Source organism: Balaenoptera musculus, chromosome 2, assembly GCF_009873245.2.
Source record: "Balaenoptera musculus isolate JJ_BM4_2016_0621 chromosome 2, mBalMus1.pri.v3, whole genome shotgun sequence".
Taxonomy (NCBI): domain Eukaryota; kingdom Metazoa; phylum Chordata; class Mammalia; order Artiodactyla; family Balaenopteridae; genus Balaenoptera; species Balaenoptera musculus.
In genome coordinates, this window is record NC_045786.1 from 8,217,220 (window position 1) to 8,239,587 (window position 22,368).

At 48.0% G+C, this 22,368-nt stretch overlaps 1 protein-coding gene across 10 annotated transcripts in view; it reads left to right on the forward strand.

The window, feature by feature from the left end:
* FRMD4A (FERM domain containing 4A) overlaps nt 1-22,368 on the forward strand; it is a 468,321-nt gene that overhangs the window by 377,201 nt on the left and 68,752 nt on the right. For 9 of the 10 annotated variants that reach the window (XR_005018889.1, XR_005018890.1, XR_005018891.1 and 6 more), the window contains 3 exons: nt 320-385; nt 620-677; nt 5,133-5,219. Coding sequence is in view for 7 of the 10 variants with exons in the window: in XM_036844689.1 (XP_036700584.1) it covers nt 320-385; nt 620-677; nt 5,133-5,219 (211 nt within the window). In the remaining 3 variants the exon portion in view is untranslated. The remainder of the gene's footprint in view (nt 1-319; nt 386-619; nt 678-5,132; nt 5,220-22,368) is intronic. The other variant, XM_036844690.1, reaches the window with a different exon arrangement.

Below are 22,368 nucleotides of genomic sequence, written 5' to 3' on the forward strand. Positions count from 1 at the left end.
CTCTGCTCCCACAGTATCATTTCTTACAAGGAGCCAAGCCGCAAACCCCGGGCTCTCCTTTTACTGATGATAAGCCCAAGACAAAGAGAACACGAGTCCTCTGAGAGGAAAACAGAAGGTTTGGGCACATCCTTCGCCCTAGGCGTCTCACTTGGGCTGCGTTCGGACATGCTACTTTCAGGACAAGTCATTTCTCCAGGAGCTCTTGGCTCCTTGGAGCTTCTCATGAGGATGCTGGGGCTCACAGATCTCTCCGTGAGCGGGGAGCGGGGCCGTCGCCCTGGGGACTGAGACAGAGGCTCCTTTCCTCTCGTTCTAGCGAGGACCGGGTCATCGAGCACTACAAGAAACTGAACGGCCAGACCAGAGGCCAAGCCATCGTCAAGTAAGCGCCCCCCAACCCACAGTGCTGCTGAGGCCGTGTGTGTGTGTTCACATAGTGGATGTCAGGGTTGTTCAGTTCTGCTGGGAGAGACGTAGCTCCGGGGGCGGGTGGTTCCATGTATTTTTCACGGAAATGATTACTCTGAGAACTTTATCACGTGCACACACACACCAATATGTATATGATACCAGTTCTGCCGAATAACCAGGTGTGTGTGTTGTGTTGTCTTCCCAGCTACATGAGCATCGTGGAGTCTCTCCCAACCTACGGGGTTCACTATTACGCAGTGAAGGTAAGTGAACTCATTTGGTGAATGTTGCCACCATGCCCTTAAAAAAAAATGTTCTCATTTTTTTTTCTTTTTAACCTTACTGAAGATTTTTTGGGGAGTGGGGAGGACTTGGACAGGAAGATCGCATGCTAGGGGGCGTTGGGACAATGGCACGTCCCCCCCTAGTGTAGTGAGACTTGATTCGGGTTCTCTCCAAAACTCACTTGCCTTTTTGTGAAGTGGGTGTGGTAAATGCTTACTTCTTCATTCTCAGAAGAATCCTGGAGATAGGACTGCAGAGCCTCTCAGTAGGAAAATTCCATCTAAGCGCAAAGAACAAAAACTTTAAGCAGAATCAACAGTGTTTTTCTTGGTGGTCAAATGCCACGTAGGCAACTTAATAGGAGAAGTGGGACTATGGTCTGACAAATCGACAGGCTCTGTCTTCTTAAAGAAGACTATGGGCAATGGCAAGTCCAATGTAACACAGGCCCCCTTCTAAATTCTCTTGCGTTTTATCCATAATGTCCCAGGCTGGGATCTCCTCTTCGAAATAATAGGTAATGATGCCCTCACACGCCCTTTTCTATCCTGAAAAAGGATAACTTCCTTTCCTTCGTTTACCCCAATGTGAAGTTTATCAAAGTCATTGCCCAAAGTCCAGACAAAAAGAGCAGAAAACACTTTGAACTCAAGACGGTCCCACCAACCAACCCGAGATTCCATGCTTTTCCACCAGTTTCCTTCCCCGTGTTTCCACCCAACTATATATATTTTAAAAATATTTTCAGGTGAAGTTTTATTTATTTATTTATTTTTTAATTTGTTTAGTTTTGGCTGCATTGGGTCTTCGTTGCCGCGTGGGCTTTCTCTAGTTGCGGTGAGCAGGGGCTACTCTTTGTTGCGGTGTGCGGGCTTCTCATTGTGGTGGCTTCTCTTGTTGCAGAGCACGGGCTCTAGGTGCGCGGGCTTCAGTAGTTGTGGCGTGCGGGCTCAGTAGTTGTGACGCACGGGCTCAGTAGTTGTGGCATACGGGTTTAGTTGCTCTGCGGCATGTGGGATCTTCCCGGACCAGGGCTCGAACCCGTGTCCCCCGCATTGGCAGACGGATTCTTAACCACTGTGCCACCAGGGAAGCCCCCGACTATATTTTTAATTCCTTTAGACCAAAACATACACCGTGTTTCATTCATTGTTGTGTCGCCCACGGCAGTTTGCACGGCACTTTGCACGTCCTTGGTACACATTTTAACATAATGTCCTGTATCTTCCTCTAAACTGCAGCCTTTTGATGGCAAAGACTGTTGCACTCTGTTATATTTTCCCAGAACCCAGTGTAGTGCCTGGCACTTAGTAGATACCCAGTAAATATTTACCAAGTACCATTATTGAGAATTGAATTGAGTAGTTGGATGTACACATTTCCGTGGTGGGAACAAATATCAGAATGATATTTGTGGAGCTCAGTTATGAGGCATGTATGGGGACTGCAGTCCCACCCAGCAGCTCAGCCCAGGATCTATCAGAGCCTGCAGTGGTTCAGTTCTTCCTGATGTCCTTCCAACACCCTTCCCACCAATGGAAGCTCTTCATCCCTCTTCACCATGATGCACAGACCTCATAGGACCATCACAGCCATCCCTGCCCTGCTTAAGCCTAAGCTATAGTCTGTCATGAGAAGTGTGACCTGGCCTCCTGGGCTATCTTCTGTCCCACATGAGAAGGATGGATCCTCTAAGGAGACTTACCCCCTGTACAGCTGGCTGTGCCCTGGGATGTGGCCACTGAAGCCAGTGGGCAGTCAGCTCCCCAAAAGGAAATGGAATTGATCATGAAAAGAGGCTCAGAATCCCCCTTTCTGGCTGCCAGGGTTCAACTCTTACACTGCTAATGAGAGTTTGGAGCCCATGTCCATTTTGCCATCTTGCTACCAAAAAGGAAACAGAAGGGTCCGGCAGTAGTCCTGACGTTATTACAAGAGGCATGTCACAGAAATCAAACTGCGAGTCTCTCCCTCAGTTGTGGAGATATTCTACGGTGATGTTTAGCAAAGGGGTCTGCATTCAGGAATGGGAGCCAGGAACTCGAGAATCCCCGACTCCATTCCATTCTCTGATTTGCTGTTTGTTCTTAGCTTGACCTCACCTCCGTCGCTCGTAATTAAAATAGAGATTATGAAATTTGCTTCTTCAGCTAGCCCACAGAAGTTTTTTAGATGCTGGAAGACTGTTGAGATGGCTTGATACAGCTAGATGGGAAGGCTTTGAGATAAAACCTCATCTGGTCTTTTACTTGCTTAAACCTGTGTTCCATTTCCTCCTCAGCCCTAGAACTTGACAGAAAGGCAACCTCTGATGTGCATGCTTTCTGCCTTCCAATCAAACTTTAGAAATATGCTCCTTTGCAGCTTGTTAGAGGCCAGAAGCAGACCTTGCGATTTTCCAAGTGCCAAGTGTGCCTGTGTGTTTGGCTCTTGGAATCTCCAGACGTGAGTGATTGCTCTCCTATCTATTTGGAGAAAGAGCCTAATTAACTATATCAAGGCTCACTGTTTGGTGGCCTTGTAAATTTCACAATGCCACATTTCACGGTGTGATGAGAGCTCTTACCTCGACAAACTGAAATTGCAGTCGCCTTCATCTCTCCTCTTGTTCTGTTCTCTGAAACCATTGCAGTCACCCGGGCACTTTCCAGAGACAGGGGTTTTATACCTTTAAAGAAACTTTTGTAAAAATTCAAAATGTATTTCTTTTGCCCTTTACCTTTGTGCTTACCTTGAACTAACTCTTGCCCCACATATATTTGAAAATGCTGAAGCCAATTGTGAGTTTTCAAGACATCCACCATGGGGTATGTTAGATCATTCACGCATGTGGCAATTAGGACAAATCCAGGGAAAGGCTGTTTGATATGCCCACTGTCAACTCCTAGCATTTGGGAGCTTCTAATTAACAGTCTTGAATGTAGATTTACAACTTACAATCTGGGGAGCCAGAGGTCTCTGTTAGAGGAATAAAGATGGTATCGGTGTTTTTAATTCAGTTCCCAGAGTGTCTGAGCTTCGATTTTGCTTCCGCAGTCCTGCCAGGTAGCCACTGTCTTCATGAGGTGAACAGGATACACACCTTATGAGCACCTGCCTACCCTGCACTGCCATTGGCCTGCTGGGGGGAAGGGGAGGGTCTTGAGTAGAGTAGGACGCAACCTTTGCATGATTTCTTTGTCTATAAAATTAGAGGAGTCCTTAATAAGAACCTGCTGTATAGCACAGGGAACTCTGCTCAATCCTCTGTAATGGCCTATATGGGAAAAGAAGCTACAAAAAAAAAAAAAAAAGTGGATATATGTATATGTATAACTGATTCACTTTGCTGTACCCCGAAAACTAACACAACATTGTAAATCAACTCTACTCCAATAAAACTTTTAAAATAAATAAATAAATAAATTTATTCAAATAGGGGAAAAAAGTGATATAGAAAACTTGAGCTAGTTTTGAGAGCATTTCCACTGTTCTGGTAGGAATAAAATAAATATGCATGTATGAGCTACAAAATTAAAAAAATAAAATTAGAGGAGTCTTAAACGCATATTACTAAGTGAAAGAAGCCAATCTGGAAAGGCTGCACATTGTATGATTCCAACTCTATGACATCCTGGAAAAGGCAAAACTGGTTGCCAGAAGCTGGGATGAATAGGCAGAGCACAGAGGATTTTTAGAGCCATGAAAATACTCTATGTAACACTACGTATATGATGGATACATGCCCTTATACGTTTGTCCAAACGCGTAGAATGTACAACAGCAAGAGTGGACCCTGAGGTAAACTATGGACTTCGGGTGATTAAGACGGGTGAGTGTAGGTTCCTCATTTGCAGCAAAGGTACCACTCTGGTGCAGGATGTTCTTCACGGGGGAGGCTACACATGTGTAGGGATGGGAGTACATGGGAAACTCCTGTACCTTCCTCTCAATTTTGCTGTGAACCTAAAACGGCACTAAAAAAATAAAATGTTTTAAGACAAAATTTTTAGAGGAGTCAGCTTCCGTAGTCTCTATGGTTCCTTCCAGCTCTGACAGTCGATGACAGTTTCTCGGCTCAGAAGGTCATTCTGTTAGAATGTTCAGCGTCTCTCAGATTTTCCCTGTTAGTAGGTGAGGGGCCCAGCTCGGAAAACCTAAAGTCTTAGAAGGAGAACAAAGAACAAGGCGTCCACTTCTTACTCAGAAAGGGGGAAAGGACCCCAGCTGGTTAGGAGCAGAGCTGGGTCCCCAACCCAGGGCACTGTCTAAGTCACTTTACTGAGCATCCTTTGATGACAGGGCACACCCATTAAGGTAAGGCACAGAGAGGTGGGCTCCGTCCACTTCAAGGAATTTGCATTTCCCTTTGTCTTCAGGTGAACCAGGAGATCTCTTGGTTCTTGTCTTCTTGTCTGGTCCCATGCTTACCCGTACTCCTTTTGATGTCCTAGGACAAGCAGGGGATACCGTGGTGGCTGGGACTGAGCTACAAAGGCATCTTCCAGTATGACTACCACGATAAAGTCAAGCCCAGGAAGGTAAGCGTGCTCTCCTTTGTGGGAGGATGGCACTCAGGTGGAGGGAGAAACAGGCAGAGAAGTGACTAAACATGTTACCCTGTGCAGCCTCAGGGCCTCTGGGCTCCCCCTGGTCTCCTGCTAATTTTGGGTATATGCAAACTCCTCTGCAGTCATCCAGCCTGCGTTCCCTGGGGAAATATTTTTCCTCCCCATCACTAAGGAAACGGAAGCTGTTAAAATTATTTAAGGTAAGAAGACTAGATCAGCTCACCCAGGGCAGATGGACCAGAGGACTTTGAGAGACTGTCCTGTTCCTTCGTTTCCTGGGGTGCTGTGTGCTTGAGAACATCTCTCTTGAATCCCGAGGCTAATCTGAGTTTTCCCAAAGGTTTGTTTTTGTTTTTTTGTTTTTTGTTTTTTGGAGGAGGGGAACTAAAAGAAGAGATTGTAGGCCCAAAAGAGGTGAAAACTAAAGAAGCATGAGAGGCTTTCCTGCAAATCCAGTAAATATTTTCTGGCATATTAGAAGTGATCAGAAATCTGGAAGAAATAAGGTCATTTGCCAAAAAAGAGAGGGAAGCAGAAAGGAGTCTGCAAACTCACAGTGAAGCCAAAACAGAATGTTTGAAGAGGACACAGGGCTTGAATTTTCTCTGTTTTTGTTTCCACACATTTTTTAGACCAGAACAAATTGAAAAATTATAATGGAAAAATATCTCTGAGGTGAGAGCTGTCATTCAACTCCTCCGGCAGAGAAAAATGGGGAGACGGTATGCGGTTCAGACCCTGAAATACATATTAAAAGTTTATCAAAACCACACTTGCTTTCGGAGGGAGAAAGCAATATAGGTTCATTATGTTATTGCATAATGCTTTCCAAGCTTCTTTATCCACGAACAGGATTGAAATCCACACTACACATCCGAGCTTATTGTAGTCTATCCAGTTAACATCTGCCTTTAACCAGTTTCTTTATTAAATTGATAGAAAAAAAAATGGCCCTGTGTTGAGGAGGATTTTCACTCAATTGATCAGTCAGTCAGTTAAGTTCTATGAAAAGATCTGGAGCATATGATGGAGGGATGCTTCCTTGGGGACAGTTCCGTAGGAACCTGGCCGTTTCGGGGACCATTGTTTCGTGACTGTTTCCAAAACCCCTCCAGTTCCCTGCTGTAGGACGTGATTTGGACTCTGCATTCTTATTTTTTCCCTCTTTGTTTTTCTCAGTCACTGGGTCTGTACTTCTTCCACACTCTTTCTGTTTCCTCTCTGCCTCTTTCCCTTATGACCTTTGTAAGTTTCTGTGCTTTTTCTTCTCTCTTTACTCCTTCCTTCTTCTTCCATCCACTGTCCCCTCTCTCCAACTTGCTTGGCCATTTTTTTCTGCTCCCAAGAGCCACGGATACTCCTAGACCTTTTAACCCAGTCCTGGTTACAATGTATCCAGCTCTTGATAGCCCACACTGGTGGAGACCAAGGCCAGCTTGGACGATTGGGGTCTACAGTGGAGTTCATTAAAATCCCACAGTTGAATTCTTCTCTCCCTCTGAATGTATTTGAAAAACGTGCTTACAAGTATCGGTATGTGTTCAGTTTAATTTATTAATATGTTTAAGCTCGCTTTGTTTCTCTAATTGAGGTGCTAATGAAGATTTGAGAGATAATGAGGTAGTGCTTGATGTGTGTGATATATGTAAAACGCAGGGTGTGACACAGCGCAAGGGCTCAATAAATTGTAACTATTCTTGTCAGACTCCAAAACGGACTTCAAAATATGGAAAAGTAGGAAGAGCAACATGTGAATAATCAGCCTTTGAATAAGAGAATTTACTCTCATTGGTTGAATTTATGAAGGTCAGTGGATTAAAAATGTTAAAAGGTCAACACATTTATTCCGGATATTGCCTCTATTCAAACTGAGTTATTTAAAATAACGTACGCTTCTGTGGCCTCTAAGGAAGTAGTTGGGATTCTCAAGTCTATTGCTAATTGAGGGACAACCAAGCCATCAGAGTCATTAGTCATTCATTCAAAAATGTTTATTGCATACCTGTTATATGCAAGGCAGACCACCAGGTGCTGAGATAATGGAGACACACATCAGGTCTTCAGGACCTGCGCAGGACATCAGGGAGAGGGGTGTGGTAATTGCGTCTTACAGATAAGAGAGGTCTGTGTGAGGGTTGGTGGGGAATTAAAGGAGAGAGTCATCAGCTGGGCTTAAGGAGAAACGTCTTCACAGGCAGCAAAGTAGGAGCTGAGTCTTAAAGGGGGGACAGAGGTTTTGCAGATGGATGAATGGGGTGAGGAGGCACACAGGGGTGCCTGAAAGCGCCATGAAGGAGAGCAGCGTGGCATGATGGAGAAGCACACAGCACCGCCGGGGCCGGAACGTAGCGGGAGAGGAGCCAGAGGGGAGGCTGATAGGGCCCCAGCAAACAGAATCCTGGGGGTTTGCTGAGAGGGTTTCATCTTTGAGACAGAGGAGTGACCACATGAGACCTTCGTAGTCAGAGAAACATCATCCTGGCACCTGGTGGAGGTTGAGTGGAGTGATACAGGGCAAGACTTGCCAACCGGGACATCGTTACATTAGTGTAGGCCAGAGCTGGTGGCGTGGCTTTGGGGGTGGCTCTCCGTGCCCGGGATAGAGAAGGGGAATTGGAAGTGAGATGTTTAGAAGGTGACGTGACTGATCCATGGCGGGAGGCGACAGGGTGGACGTTGGAGCAGGAGGAGAATCTAGAACAACTTCTCGATTGACCAAAGCCTGGGATATAAGAGAAGGGGAGAGAAGTTCAGTTTAGGACATGCCGAGTTTTGGGCCGATGGGACATCCAGGGTAGTGGTGGCAGATAGGCAGCGGGTATTCAGTTGGAGCTCGACAGTATCAAGAATTTCGAACCAGAGACTGAACAGAGAGAGGAACGGGAGAGGCACTCGGCACGCTGGAAAAATGACAGTAGCTGTGAGTGGCTTTCAGTTCCCCATCGTGACATCCCCTGTGAGGCAGAAGGGCAGGGCCGGGACCAGGACACCCTGGCCCTTCTGTAACTTGGGGAGCCGTCTTTAGGAAATGAATGTGCAATCTACGTATAAAATTAAGAACAGGCCTTTGAAAAGCCTATGACGGGAATTCCCTGGTGGTCCAGTGGTTAGGACATAGAGCTTTCACTGCCCAGGGCCGGGGTTCGATCCCTGGTCGGGGTACTAAGATCCCACAAGCCGCCTAGCGCAGAAGAAAGGAAGGAAGGAAGGACGGGGGGAGGGGAGGGGAGGGGCCCACGAGGGGAAGAGACCCAAAGTTTCATTAGCCCGAGGGGAATCCGCCTCTGCTGAGACCTGCCATGGGCCCTAAAGACTTCGCCTGAGCCGTAGATGAGAGGTCCCAGCTGCAGGGGGAAGGATGCAGGGTGTCTCTTCCTACTGCTCACAGCCAGTGTCATCACCTTCATAAAAAGGCCATCTCTGTTTCGTGGAAGGCACCTGTGAGTCCCGGAATGCACAGGGCACACTCCCTGGCTCCGGACCTGTGAACCTAAAGAGACGCGGGCACGTGGTAGTGACCACTGGTGCACAGCACATACGAGTGCCCCAGTCTGTCTTCAGCTAAAAATCAGAAACTCACGTGAAACCGTCAGGATGAAGAGATGCCCCAGTCTCCCCTGGCCCCACCCTCCGCCATCTCTGACCCGGCCGCTGACCGTTTAGAAAGCCTCCCAGCTGATTCCGACGTGCGGCCAGAGTTGGGAACCACCGCCGCGGGCCTCCTTTCCGAACTCAGACTCGGGGAGGGTCAGCCGGGCGCAGCAGGTGCGTCCGGCAGGGCCTCTGCACTCGAGGAGTTGGGGACAGGGCTCAAGTCTGGGCCGGCCCCGAGTGATGGGTGACCCTCCAGGTGGCACCACACCCCCGCAAAAGGGGCCAGGCAGAGCTTGGCACCCGGGACCCCGGCAGTGCTCGGGAAACTGGGAGTGACGCCCAGTTCTGGGCACCTGAAGGCCCTTTTGTAGCAACAGCTGCACCTCCGGCCCAGGCACAGGCCTCCCTGACACTCTGACCCAGTTACAGCAGCTGTGTCACATGGTACCACCATGCTGAGAGCCAACATTCAAGCAGAGGCAGGGGCAGGGCGAGCGACTCCCTCGCCTTCGGAGGGCCTGGAGGCCTTGTCTGGCATCCACAGCTGCAGAGCTTCAGCAGATAATGCACACAGCAAGCGGCGCTCAGCCTCCTACGAGACTGCGCTCAAGTGCTTCCACATGGGCCACCAGAAAAGGAGGGGTGGGTAGCTGATGACTGCCCAGAAACGGGCGGCACCGTAGCTGTTCCAAGTTCCCCGGGTGGCGTGCAGTTTGCCACGCTGGTGGCAGAGTCTACCCTAAACTGCTTAATCCTCACTCTGAAGCCCTGGGGGCTTTGGGGGGGATGGAGTAAAGCACAGGGTCCCTCACCCACGGAGTAGGGAGAACATCCTAGGCCCCTCCCAATCACGCGCCCCTATCTGCTACCTGGATCTTCTAAACAGACGCCTGGCCTTGCAGAAGCACAGCCGAAAATGCAAGCTGCTGATGTTAGAGAAAAAAAAAAAAGACAGCTTCTTTGCCCTCAGGGCACATGTGTCAGGAACAGCAAGACACGTGTGGACACCCAAAGAGGGCGTTTTGGCTTTTGTGTATGTTCAGAAGCTCAAGGCCAATTTCAGAAGTATTTTGGAATGATGTGTGCAAGAATAGCCCCCCAAATCCCTAAAAAACCCACACATAGGACTAAAAACAGTTAAAATATACAGTACATCCACATACACCAGGATAGTGGCCCTTGCTTGTGTAGATGAGCTCTTTTAAAAGATCAGACAGAATCCCAAACCGTATCCAAGGACAGATTGCAGAATTTTTATGTTATTAACTATCCCCCTATCAACTCTCACTAAATCCTCCTATTTCCCTCCTTCACCCAGTGATGTTTTCCCTCTCACTCTGCCTGCCTCCCCATTTCTGCACTCTTGTTCCTACTAAAATACTGATCACACTGCAAAACATGCCTCTCTTCTTCCCCATGATTCTGGGGTGATAATTTTAGGCACCGTTTGTGAGTGAGGTATCAAGAGTACAGGAATGGCAGTATTTACATGTCTGTCTGGGTTTAGCAATGGTGAGAAACGTGCAAAGAGGGTCACAGTGGTGAAAAAAAGAAAGAAAAACCTTGCAGCTACATAGATGATCTTACCCTGTTTTCTCCTATGTACCACATTCCCTTTTAGCGTGTGTTTGCGTGTGTAGGAACGGAGCTCTTCGCAGGTGAGAGGTCCTTTATTCCACCAGGTACTGTCCTGTTGGCTTCAGGGAATCATGAAACATTGTCAGACCAGCATTTGGGAACTTGAAGTAAATCCCAAGCTTCGTCTTAGGTTGCACTTATGGCCAAGGAAAGACAACCAAGCATCAAAAAAGAGCAAATGCCAGCTACGTAAAGTGACCATCAGTGGGGACACGCCGCAGAGCTGCTGGCTCGTCAGTCTCAGAGAGTTGTGTTAGTACAAGCAAGAGTGTTTCTTCTTCCCTGAGAACATCTGAGTGAAAATCAAATGATATGTACTGAAAAGGCATTGCTTATTAACTCCTGCAGAACCGGGATCAGCTGGGGCAGAGATAAATAAAGCTGGACGTAATCGATCACAAAGGGCTCCCTCTTTTAGAGGAGGACCTTGCATTCCTTAGATCAGAGCCTGGAAAAGTCCGAAAGCTCTGATCTCTGGGACAATCTGCCTCTTCTTTGTAGCACCAGGACCAAAGGCTTTGGGCGATTAGCCTCTCCCACACTCAAGACTCAACCCCCAGCAGTGCCAAGCTGAGCTGCCTTCTCTGTCCGCCCGCTGGAATTTGCACTTTCCAAACCTGTGGCCAGACCAGCCGTCGAATCATGAGAAAACGTTATCATTTACAACAGAAAATGCTTTCCGAATGGGGTGCCAGGAAGAGTTAGGATGAAGATCTGTCCTGCAGGCTGTGTCAGAGAATATACGCATTAAAGAACGAACAGTGTGAAACACGTAACTCCAAAAAAACCTCCCTAGAAGGCGTATTCGATATCTGTAAATCATCATCTACAGCTGCAGCCCATTCGCCAGCCTATATTTAATGAAATCTCTCCATGGGGGGAAGGATGGTAGTGCTGGTCCTTGTTACGTATTCAGCAGACAGCATTTACTTATTTATTTGATGTGCAATTAGGAGCGCTTTTATGTTCACTTAGGTGCACCGTTAGGTGCACAGAGGGCTCCCCTCTGAGACATTAGGAGAAGGAACCAGAGTAAATGGTCGCCCCTTTCCCCAGAGCAGCCAATGTAGCTTCCTATGCTTCCTAAGAGTATTTCAGAATTGGGGGCATTAGCTCAGAGAATTGATGCATTGCTGTCACTTCCCCAGATTAGTAAAGATTTTTGAACTGGATGAGATGATGAAACAGGAAGAGAAAATAATATTTACAGGAAATACTCCATTATCTGTGAACCGACTCCCAGCGCAGTCAGCCTGCTGAATTATTCAGCGTGATAAGCACGCCATTAAGTGCTTTGCCAACTTATTTTTCAGCTTCTGTTTGGATGCACTTGACTCATCGTCGGGCTGCCGGGCCCTCTGCCTCGGCAGGCCCTGGGTGGGTGCCTCCCTCATTCCGTTATCTGTATTCCCCTGGGAAACCGCACCCTAGGCTCTCCGGGGAGGAAGAGCTCCACGGACTACTTTTAGCATTCCTAGCGTTTTGCAGCCTTTGCTTTTTCATCGTCAGATCGAACGAAGGGCTTCTCTGTGGCCTCCTTCAGACCTCACTCAGCGCTGAGCGGGCCAGGAAGGGTTCCATGCCTGTGGGTGACAGGCCCTGGCCATGGGTCATCAAGGGGGGCCAGCCTCAGAGCTGAGGGGCAGGCCTGCCGGAGGGACGCTAGGGTGCAGGGCAGGGGAGGGGGGCAGAGAGAGTCACCAGCGTCTGCCATCTTAAAATAACTCCCCAAGAAAGAAAAAAGCAGTTGTATTCTAGGAAGATTGAGACGCTCTTCTGAAAGCATCAGTAGACAATAGACATCCTCTCCTCAAAGCACGTGTATTAGGCATGGCTGAGTTCTCTCTCTTTGGAACGGGAACCCCAGTCTCTCCTCCCATCCAAGAATTGCCGTCCCCTGAAAGTGCTGAGCTAGAGCTTTAGACCAGCTCCAGTAGAAGGTGTTGAATGTGAAATCCTCTCCAATAAACTGGACCCCGTAGGAGAATTACCAAGTGCCTATCGTAAGCCAGGCCCTGCTTGAGGCCCTGCAGGTGTTACAGTGAACAAAAGAGACGGGTCCCTGCCCTCAAAGAGCTTAGAGTCTAGTGGCAAAGACGGTCAAACGATCGCATTAGGTAAATCTGTAATGTAGAGTGTGAGAGTATTGAATTCTACGAAGAGACAACCAATCAGTAAGGAAGAGGGGGATGGTCAGGGGTGGTCTTGCCAAGGAGGTGACTTTAAGGGACTCCGCTCCGAGTGTTGCATCCCCTGGGAAGCAGAGTTAGGGATTCTCGCACAGGAAGTGTATTGGGAAGTGGTCTGGAATCAACAGCAATGAGCAAAGGGAAGGAGACAGGACCCGGCAGAGGGAGAAGCTGAGCTGGGATACAACCTTAGGGAAAGCCGTGAAGCTGCAACAATGGGCCGTCAATCATCAGACCCATCGCCTTAGCCCAGCATCAACCAATCATTAGATACAGGTGAGCCACAGGCGTGGGGTTGTGACCTTGGGCAAGATGGCTCTCTACAGCTGAGGGCAATTCCCGGAGAGAGGATAAATCCTTCAGTCCTGAAGGAGAGGCTGGCCGATGCAGGAGCTTTTCCTGGAGTGGTTCCCCCAGCGTGGCCCTCAGACCAGCAGCCGCTACATGACCTGGGAGCACGTTAGACCTGCAAACTCCAGGTCCCCACCTGAGACTTCCAGACTCAGAAATTCAGAGGCTGGGACTCGGCAGTGTGTGTTCTCACAAGCCCTTGAGGCGATTTGAAGACAGGCTACAGGGTTCGAGGATCATTGCTCCACACACAGGTAACGGGAACTTTCTTTGTGATCCTACCTTGTTGTTTTGTTGTTAAGATATTGTAGTCTGAGTTTAAATCAAATTCCTTCTTGTAACAGTTATGCCTTTAAAAAAAGATGTTTTATAAGCCAGTGGCCTCCATATCCATTTAAAGGCCCAAAATAAATCTCAAAATCTCAACCAAGGAGGAATTTGAGGGCTATTCATTCACTCCCAGGGTATTCAGAGTTGTGATAAACAACTTGTTTAACCCCTCTGTGCCTCTGTTTTTATGTCGGTGAAGTAGAGACTCTAAAACAGGAGTAATAGTCTAGTTATCTTCGTCTTGAATATGTTTACATCTCAAAGAGTTGCCTGTTCCCCAAGATAAAAGCGCTGTTGCCCTTGACATAGCAAATACCGTTACAGTCTCTTTTACGCTGAAGACAAGAGGCAGGATCACCGCGAAGAGCAAACAGAATCCCTTTGTTAAGAGGATTGATTTTTTTTTTTTTTTCCCTTGGTCATTGGATCTGGGAACCCAGGGTCCCTTGGTTCCCACAGGTTCTTCTGGAGGCCGTTTCCAAGCCTGGTCCTCAGTAAGCCACCCCTCCAAGGACACCTACTTGTATCCTTGTTGAAACTGTCTCCATAATACTCGTGCTGGTATCAGACTGTCCCTTTTGAAAACGATGCCCGTGAGCAGAAAATAAAAGCATGCCTCCATCCAGGTGGATAATCCTTAGAAGCTATAACGTGAGCGTCATTTCTCCGTGGAGGTACGGGAGGAGAGAAATGCAACTCTCCCTTTAAGAGAGGCAGGTCCAGCTCTCTCCTGGGCTGACATGCTTGGAGGTAGCTCTTAGAGGGGGTACACTCTACTCTGAAGAACTCACCCAAATGTTCTCTGGGTGCAAGGGTTAATCTCCAGACCTGGCATCACCCTTTGGGTGCTCTGTTCCTGTGCCCACCTCCTACTGTTATATCTGGTGGGAAGATATCTGGCCTGGTGGTCAAGCCCCCTCAGTTTTAGCTCCGGGTCTGCAAGCTGAGTCGCGTCCGTGGGCCTGTTTCCTCATCAACAAGGCAATGATACAGGTGATGGGGAATCTTGAGGTTGAGAGAAGCAGGAAAGGAGAAACGGGAGAGGAATGAAGCAAGGGGCAAGCTCATTGTAAAGCCAGAAGGGAGTCCTTCATAAAAGGAAAAGCAACATTTTCCTGGAAGAAAATGGTAGAGGGAGAAAATGCCAGTTTCTAAGTGGGTAAATCCCTGTCTGTCTTTGACTGTTGTTCGCGTTAGCCAAAGTGCCAGCTAGATCTGACCAGACAACCAAAAATAGTCTCCCAGCCCCCCCACCCCCCACCAGCTGGGGCCTCTGTCCCTTGTGTGGGGTGTGAGGTCTCCCGGGGCTCTTCCTCGTGTGACAGCACTAGGATGGCCATAAACAGCCACGTGGATTGGGACGGAGAGTAGGGGTCAAACTCAACAGTCTGTATTTATCACATGCAAATAAACACCCGCGCAGCCAGGCCAGCGGCCCCCTTGAGACTGACGAGCTTCTAAATAACTCACAGAAACAGACTCCCACTACTCGGGGCGCCCCATTGACCTTGGGTGCAATCTGCAGATGCAAATCAAAACCCAGTGCTGTTGCTGGATCTCCGTCCTGAGTAGAGGCGCCTCCAGAATCCCCGCCCACACCAGTGAGCCCTGAGCCAGTCGTAGCTTAAGAGTTGATGGGTTTTCTCTGGCTTAAAAACCAAAGACTTGGCCAGGTTAACAAGAACATCGACCACCTGGGACTCAAAAAGGCACATTTCTCCTATCTCCCACCGTTCTTTTAAAAGCGTTCTTCCCTAGAGGGAAACGCAGGCAGCCCGTGATTTCTCTGATCACTCCCAGGTAATACAGAGTCATGCAGTCGCTTTAAGCAGCAAAGTTAATTTTGTTAAGAAATGAGAGTGTCCGGTCCTTGATAACAACCAAAGTTCCAAACTTGGTCTAAAGTTAAATCCTGCCCCCTCTCCCAGCTGGACTGCCTCAATCTCCCCGTCAGCTCCTCGGAGGGCAGCTAGCAGCCCACTTCTCGTGACTTAGATGTCAGCAGGAGCCAGGGACAGTCTTAGGTGGCCCTTAACTTCAGGAGACACCTGGCAAGCTCTCCAGGCCACCCTAGTGAACCTTTTCTCACTAGGTTTGCAGAAGGTATCCTCCACGTCCCCCCCCTCTGGGTCAGGAAAGCTGACAGCACACCTCTCTCCCTCTCAAATCCTCCCTCAGTTTCCACCTTCCTAAACACTTCATACCCCAATGGAGGGTGAGAGGTTTCAGAGTCACGTAAACAGTAATGTTTTTTAAATGTAAAAAAAAAAAAAAAATTTTGTGATAAAGTATGCATAACATAAAATTTACCATTGGAACCACTGGTTAGTGGTTAAGTATTAGGTATATTCCCACTGTTGTGCAACCCGTCTCCAGAACGTTTTCTTTGTGCAAAACTGAAGCTGTCTCCGTGAAACAATGATTCCCCAGCCCTAGCACCCGGCAACCAGCATTCTACTTCCCTCTCTATGGATTTGATTCCTCTAGAGATCTCATATAACTGGAATCATAGAGTATATTTATTTTTGTGACCATAGGGTTTTAATATCCAAACCAGGACACTTTTGAGAATGGAAGAGGGCACTGGTTAATGATGACACCCCAGCGTCAGGCAAACCCGGGCTGCCCCAAGCAAACCAGGGCACATGGTGGCCTCTCGAACCAGGGTGGTGACCCGTGAAACGGGCTCTTGGCCCTTTTGTTTGTTTGGTTTTTGCCTGTCTTACTGGGTGGTCTGCTCACTACTCACTTTAATGAGATCGATCATCCTAAAGTCTAGGCCAGTACATCACTGTCATATCCTATGGCTCTGGCTGTGCCGTGGTGGCATCACCCACCGATGGCATAACTCCTGACCAACTGTACTGAGTTAAGAACTGGGGCAACCCCAGAGAGACCTGGCCAGTGAACCTGTAGACCATCCCGGCACCCAGGTCTTTCTGGCATTCGCAACAGGTGTTTCTGATGCTTCATGGGGATTTGAAAGATTCCTCGTCAATCCTGAGAATCTTTCTGGAAAGTGTACACGGGCATTGAGTGTGGTCCATGGGCAGACCCAGCCTCCTTGTGATGGGTGCCCCTGTTCTGGCCTTTTATTAGGAGGTCAAAGAGCCAGGGGAGCTCCAGATGCCCGTCTCTCCAGGCCTCCCGGACCGTAAACCAGCCCCCAGCCCTGCCTGTAACAAGGCTCAGGAGTCACAGCTGAGTGAATGGCCTGTGCATGGGCGTGCACACGTATATATCTTTACTGATACATATTGAGCTGATACTTGGAGCTGTGAGGGTTGAAAAACCATATGAAACCCGGTCCCTGGCCAGATTGCTCACATGGCGGTGGTGGATAACACCCCCCAGAGGTGCCTCGGCCATGACAGCCCACAGCGGTCAGGCTGGAGGTCAGTTGGCACCTGCAGAGCCCACCCCAGGGGACCCGAGAGGAGAGCTCTATAGGAGGACCATCCGACCAGGGGGAGTGGGGGGCTGCTTATGGAGAAGGGGCGGCCCTGGGATGAGGGGGCTTTAGCCTGGACTGCTGGCTCCTTTTAAGTAATTAGTTTTACTGAGTTTTAACCAAAGAGCATCTTCTGATTTATGGTTAATGCAGAGTAGGATTTACCAGTCAAAACAGTGGAAGGGCCTCAAGGGAGCTCTTGACTACTCCCCATTTCTCCCCAAGCCCCACGAACCTGCTTTTCTCTCTGGTCTTTGCCTATTCCAGACGTTTAGTATAAATGGAATCATAGAATTTGCGGCCTTTTCTGCTTGGCTTCTTTGATGTAGAATAACGTATTCAAGGTTCATCCATGTTGTAGCATGAATCGGAACTTCATTCCTCTTTATGGCTAAATAAGATTCCATCATTCCCTGTTAACTTCAGCATTTTCTGCACTAACATAGCAAACACACACACACACACACACACACAAATGGTGCCTTGGGTTTTTGCACTTCCTGTGTTCCCTCACATGGGTGTACGGCTTTGCCCCAGTTTCCTTCTGGTATCCACTCAGCTGTCACTTCGGTGAAGGCTTCCCTGACCGCTTTATAAACAGTGACAACCCCTGTCCTAGCCTCCTCAGAACCTGCTACCCTCTAACATCCTCACTGTATAGTTCTCTTATTTGCCTACCTGGCCCCTCACAAAAATGTGCAGAGACTTTTGTCTGTTTTTTCTCTATTGCATGCCTGCTGGTAGCGCAGTGCCTGACCCATGGTAGATAATAAATACTGGTTACATGAACAAAAGCAGCCAGAGCAGAATATCTACTAGCTTGTTGGAAGCTACCACTAATTTTGAGGTCATCTCCATGTATATGTGTGTAGTGGCCTCAGAGATAGGATAGTGTTGCTCCTATAAGGAAGGGTTGGAGAAAGCTCCACGTGAAAGGCCAGACGTCTGTAAAGAAAGGGAGGGAGGAGGGAGGCATGAGAGCTTTTTACAGCTTAGATTTGTTGATTGGGGGAAAAGCATAAAATTTCCCCCCCAGTCCATCTAGACTGTCTCTTGATTTTATTTTTTGTCTCTTGGAGCGAAAGTACCCAAATTGCTACTAGGAACTATATGTCGAAAGTGAATTGCAAGAAGACACAGACCACTGAACTATTCCAGTTCATCTGGATGCCTTTTCCTGCTTAGAAGCAGGAAATGTTAGGCTGAGAAACCCTGCTTGTTGAATCCAGTCACCTTTGCTTTGTCTCAGGGAATCTCAGCTTGTTTCTGCTGAGCTATACGATACTTAGGGAGCTCTGTGAGATTTTTTTTTTTAATGAGCATGATTCAGAGGGGAAACCCGGGCTGAACTGATCTTCCTGAAGTGTGAACCTATTTAATACTAAACCCTAGCACAGCCAGAACGGTGTCAAGCTCTCACTCCTGCCGGATGATGCCTGTCAAAGAGCCCTCAGCCAATCGAGGCAGTTTCTAAGCAGAATGGCATGAAGAGTCACTCCAGGTCTGTACTAGGATGCCAGCTCGAGCCCCTGAGCTCCTGGAGACCGTAACTTCCCCCATTCACTTCGGAGGAGAGTTGAATTCAGACAGAACTACCAGAAGAAAGAAGGGCTGTGGTTCCTGGGTTGCAGCTCTCAGGCTGGCCCTCACTGCCACTTCCCTGTTGCCATATCCTGTGCAGCTTAGAAATGTATTAACAAGAGATGCAGGTTCAAGGCCTGGTGGTTCCTCATGGCACGGAAGTTACCTGAATTTTGAGCACCTAGGGGTTCAAGTACCATCTGCCACCATTTATCATCTGTGTGACTTGGAGAAAGTAACTTAACCTCTCTGAACTTTGGTTTCCATAATACCTACCTCACAGAGCTTTTCATTCATTCACTTAGTCACTCAACAATTACTGAATGTCTAATATGCCCCAGGCATTGTGCTAGGTGCCAGGAAAATACCCTCAACAAGCCTGGAGTCGGGTAGGAAAGATAACTGAGTAAAAAAGACGTTTGTGACACAGGATGCAAATTGCTTGGCAGAGGGTAGTACATGAATCTCTGGGAGAACTAGCCCAGGTTAGGGCTGTTAAGTCGGGGCGGGGTTGGGGGGGGGTTGGGGACAGCAGTCATGGAAAGAAAGTGGTTCAGGGCAGGCTGCTGAGAAGTACCCATTTCCTCCTCTGCCCTCACCCCTTCTCCCCCAAATTCACACTTCCCCACATTGACCTGCCCACTTCAGGATTCCTCTAGGAAAATGGAACAAGGGCAGAGCTTGAAATAGGAGCAGTCCTCCTGGGAAGACAGAAATTCTAGAATTTCTGTCCTTACCTCTAAGAAAACATCCCCTCATGTTTCTTCTTTCTGGGAAGGCTAAAAGGTGGAGCAGATACAGCACTGCTTAGTAAGAGGAACCCGAGAGAGAGAGAGAGAGAGAGAGAGATGACCAAAGTCAACCAGGGTGCCAGCTGCAGAGATGGCGGCTTAACACCGGCCTCCCTGCTCCTGTTGGCTGCGGCCACCATCACAGAGCAGCCGGCTAGAGCGCACGTGGTCTCGGCAGCAGTGTGACTCGCCGAGCAAGCCTCCCAGCCCTGGCCCCGTGCCTCTCCGTCCTCCACACCCCCTGAGACACTTTCCAACCAGGAGAGCCTGGGGTTCACACCTGCCGTCTCCGCAGCAGTGGTCTGCCCCTCTCCTGGTACCCACAGCAACCAGGATCTGCAAGGCCTTCCCCTCCCCAAGAGGATGAGCCAACCCTTGAAGCACTGGGTAGTTTAAAGTGCACACAAGCTGCTTTTAAATAATTATCCCCATAGAGCCCTTGCTAGTTGACAAATTTTTTTTTTAACTTTTGTTTCCCAGATAACACAGTGTAACAGAGTATTGTCATTTCTTTTTTTTTTTTTTTTTAAGCTTGATTAAGCAGGGGTTTAGTTACGATTGTTTACCTTTATTTATGTAGTGCTCGTTGCCAGTCCATTCTTCTGCATTCTACCCCATCTCTCACAGCTTCAGCCAGCCCCCATCAGGGTCTCACTGTGATGCCGCACCTCTGGGCAGGGCCGCCAGGTGTAAGACAACTGATAACTGCCAACTCCTCTCCCCCCGCAAGAAAAATATAGAAAAATACAGGTTTCCCCAAAGTCTGTCCTCCAAAGTAGTCAAAACAAAAACCCTTACAGCAATCCAGGAAGAGATCTTTGCCATTGCAAGTGGAATGGCCCATGATAATTGCCCACCCAAGATGGACCAACTACTTCTCAGACTAATTCCCTCTTTGAAGCATCCCATTCACTGAAGTCTTCACAGGTGTGATTAGCCTTGAAGTTTTTTTTTTTTTTAAAGAAAAGGCTGGAGCCCAGAGAAGTGAAGCCACACCAAACTGGGCCACCATGCTCATTGCTAGAAAAACCAAAGCTGGACTCAGGTAACGTGAATCCCTGGCCAGCTTCTTTCTCCCTTTGGATACTAACTCGCATCCATCCCCCAGAGGCACACAGAGGAGGGAAGAAAATTCCATCAGGAGGCCAAGGATAAGAAAGGAAAAACACTTTCAGCTTCTCTTGAAAGATTTTACATTTGCCAAAGCTTTATGGTCAGGTTCTTCCCCAAGAAAAGCCAAAATACACACAAGAAAATGATACAGAGAGATACCCCCCTAGGGAGAAAATTAAAAGGAAATTACGTCCAGTGGGGACAAATAAAATGGCCTGTTTTCTCCGGAGGCCTGTTAAATATCTGTGGATCTTCTTTCCCTCTGTCTTCCCCTAGTAACGACTCTGAAGCCAAAGGAAGCTAAAAGGTTTTTGATGGGTTAAAAAGAGGCCATCCATTAAAGGGTCAAGGCCCAGCGCTCTGGGCATCTGTCACTGAGTTAACCAATCAATTGAGAGCTCCTGTGGTCTGACACTGAGGAGTAGGCAGCCGGCCGGAAGAACATCTTGATTCCATTAGGTCTGGCTGTGCAGAAAAATTAGCTGTTGTTTTCTTTGCTGGGTTACGTGGTCCTCTTGGAAGACAGTGGAAGCCACGGAGCCCTCCTTCAACGCAGGTCCTGAGGACCCTGGTAGGCTCACTTTGCGAGCTAATAATCTTTGGACATATATTGCCTGTCTTGGAGGCTCTGATTTGGATCCCAGTCTGGCCCATTCAGGGTACTGCTGAGCTGTATCACAGGAGGGTACTTTCCTCTCTGGGCGAATGTTGTGAGATGAGAAGTCATAGCAGGGCGACTTCCCTGGTGGTCCAGCGGTTAGGACTCCGTGCTTCCACTGCAGGGGGCACCGGTTTGATCCCTTGTCAGGGCACTAAGTTCCCACAAGGCGAGTGGCCAAAAAACGTCATAGCAGGAAAGTGGTCCAAACTGACTCTGGTCAAAATTGTGGTGGACCCAGGAATTGACTGGAGAAGGATTGGAAGCAAAGAATCCGAAGAGAATGCGTCAAACACCAACTCCAGTGGATGAAGGAGAAGCTGGGTTAGGCTTACACTTGCATCGTGAAAAATCCAAGGAACAAAAAACATTTTTTTAAAATGCCCATGGCACCATATTAGCCATCTTTTAAAAAAAAAAAAAAAATGCACAAACCTGTGCTTTGGGCTACGTGTTCAAAGTAATCAGAACTTTTTTTTTCGTGAAGAGTAGCGTGTGAACGACGGCAGGAAGAGAGCATGACGGCTGCTATTTGAGTGCTAACTGAATACCGGACTCCACTTGAAGCACTTCGTATGTATTAGTTCATCAATACAGCAGCCCCGCGAAAGTAAGACCGGTGTTGTTTGGAGTTGTATTTCAAAGACGAGAAAAGAAAGACACGAAGAAATTTCATTGCCAAGAATACACAGCCAGCAAGTGGCAGACAGTGTGACTTGGAAAACCGTGCTTTTAATCAGGAGAACAATCTGCTCCTTTATCTGCGGGTTCCACATCTGTGGATTCAACCAACTGCAAATCGAAAATATTCAGAAATAATTTTTAAATTCCAGAAAGTTCCAAAAAGCAAAACTTGAATTTGCTGCGTGCCAGCAACTATTTACATAGCATTTACATTGTATTCGGTATTGTAAGTAACCTAGGGATGATTGAAAGTGTATGGGAGGTTGCGTGTGGGGTATATGCAAACAACACTCCATTTTATATAAGGGACTTGAGCATCCTCAGATTTTAGTATTCGAGGAAGGTCCTGGAACCAAGCTCCTGAGGATGCCGAGGGACAAAGGTATTCTGTACTGTCTCCCATAAGTAGGAAATGTTTAAAACAAGCTACTTTGGAATTTAAAAATAAAGAGTAGCAGGGTGGCATTCCAAGGATTTACAATGCTGACCTTCAACCCGTGCTTAGGATGCAGGAATGCCCACAGACATGCCCCTCCTTATGTGGAAAAGGAAGCCAAGATAAAGAGTGACTTACAAAGTCAGGACTATCACTGAGGTCTCCTGATTTCCAAGTCAGAGTTCTCATCGCTAAAAACAATGAGCCGAAACCCAGGAGACTCTCAGCGATGGTCATGAATGTTGATTCTGAAACAGAAGCATGAGACCTATCTTCATAAGCTGGTGGGGTGCCTCCCTAGAG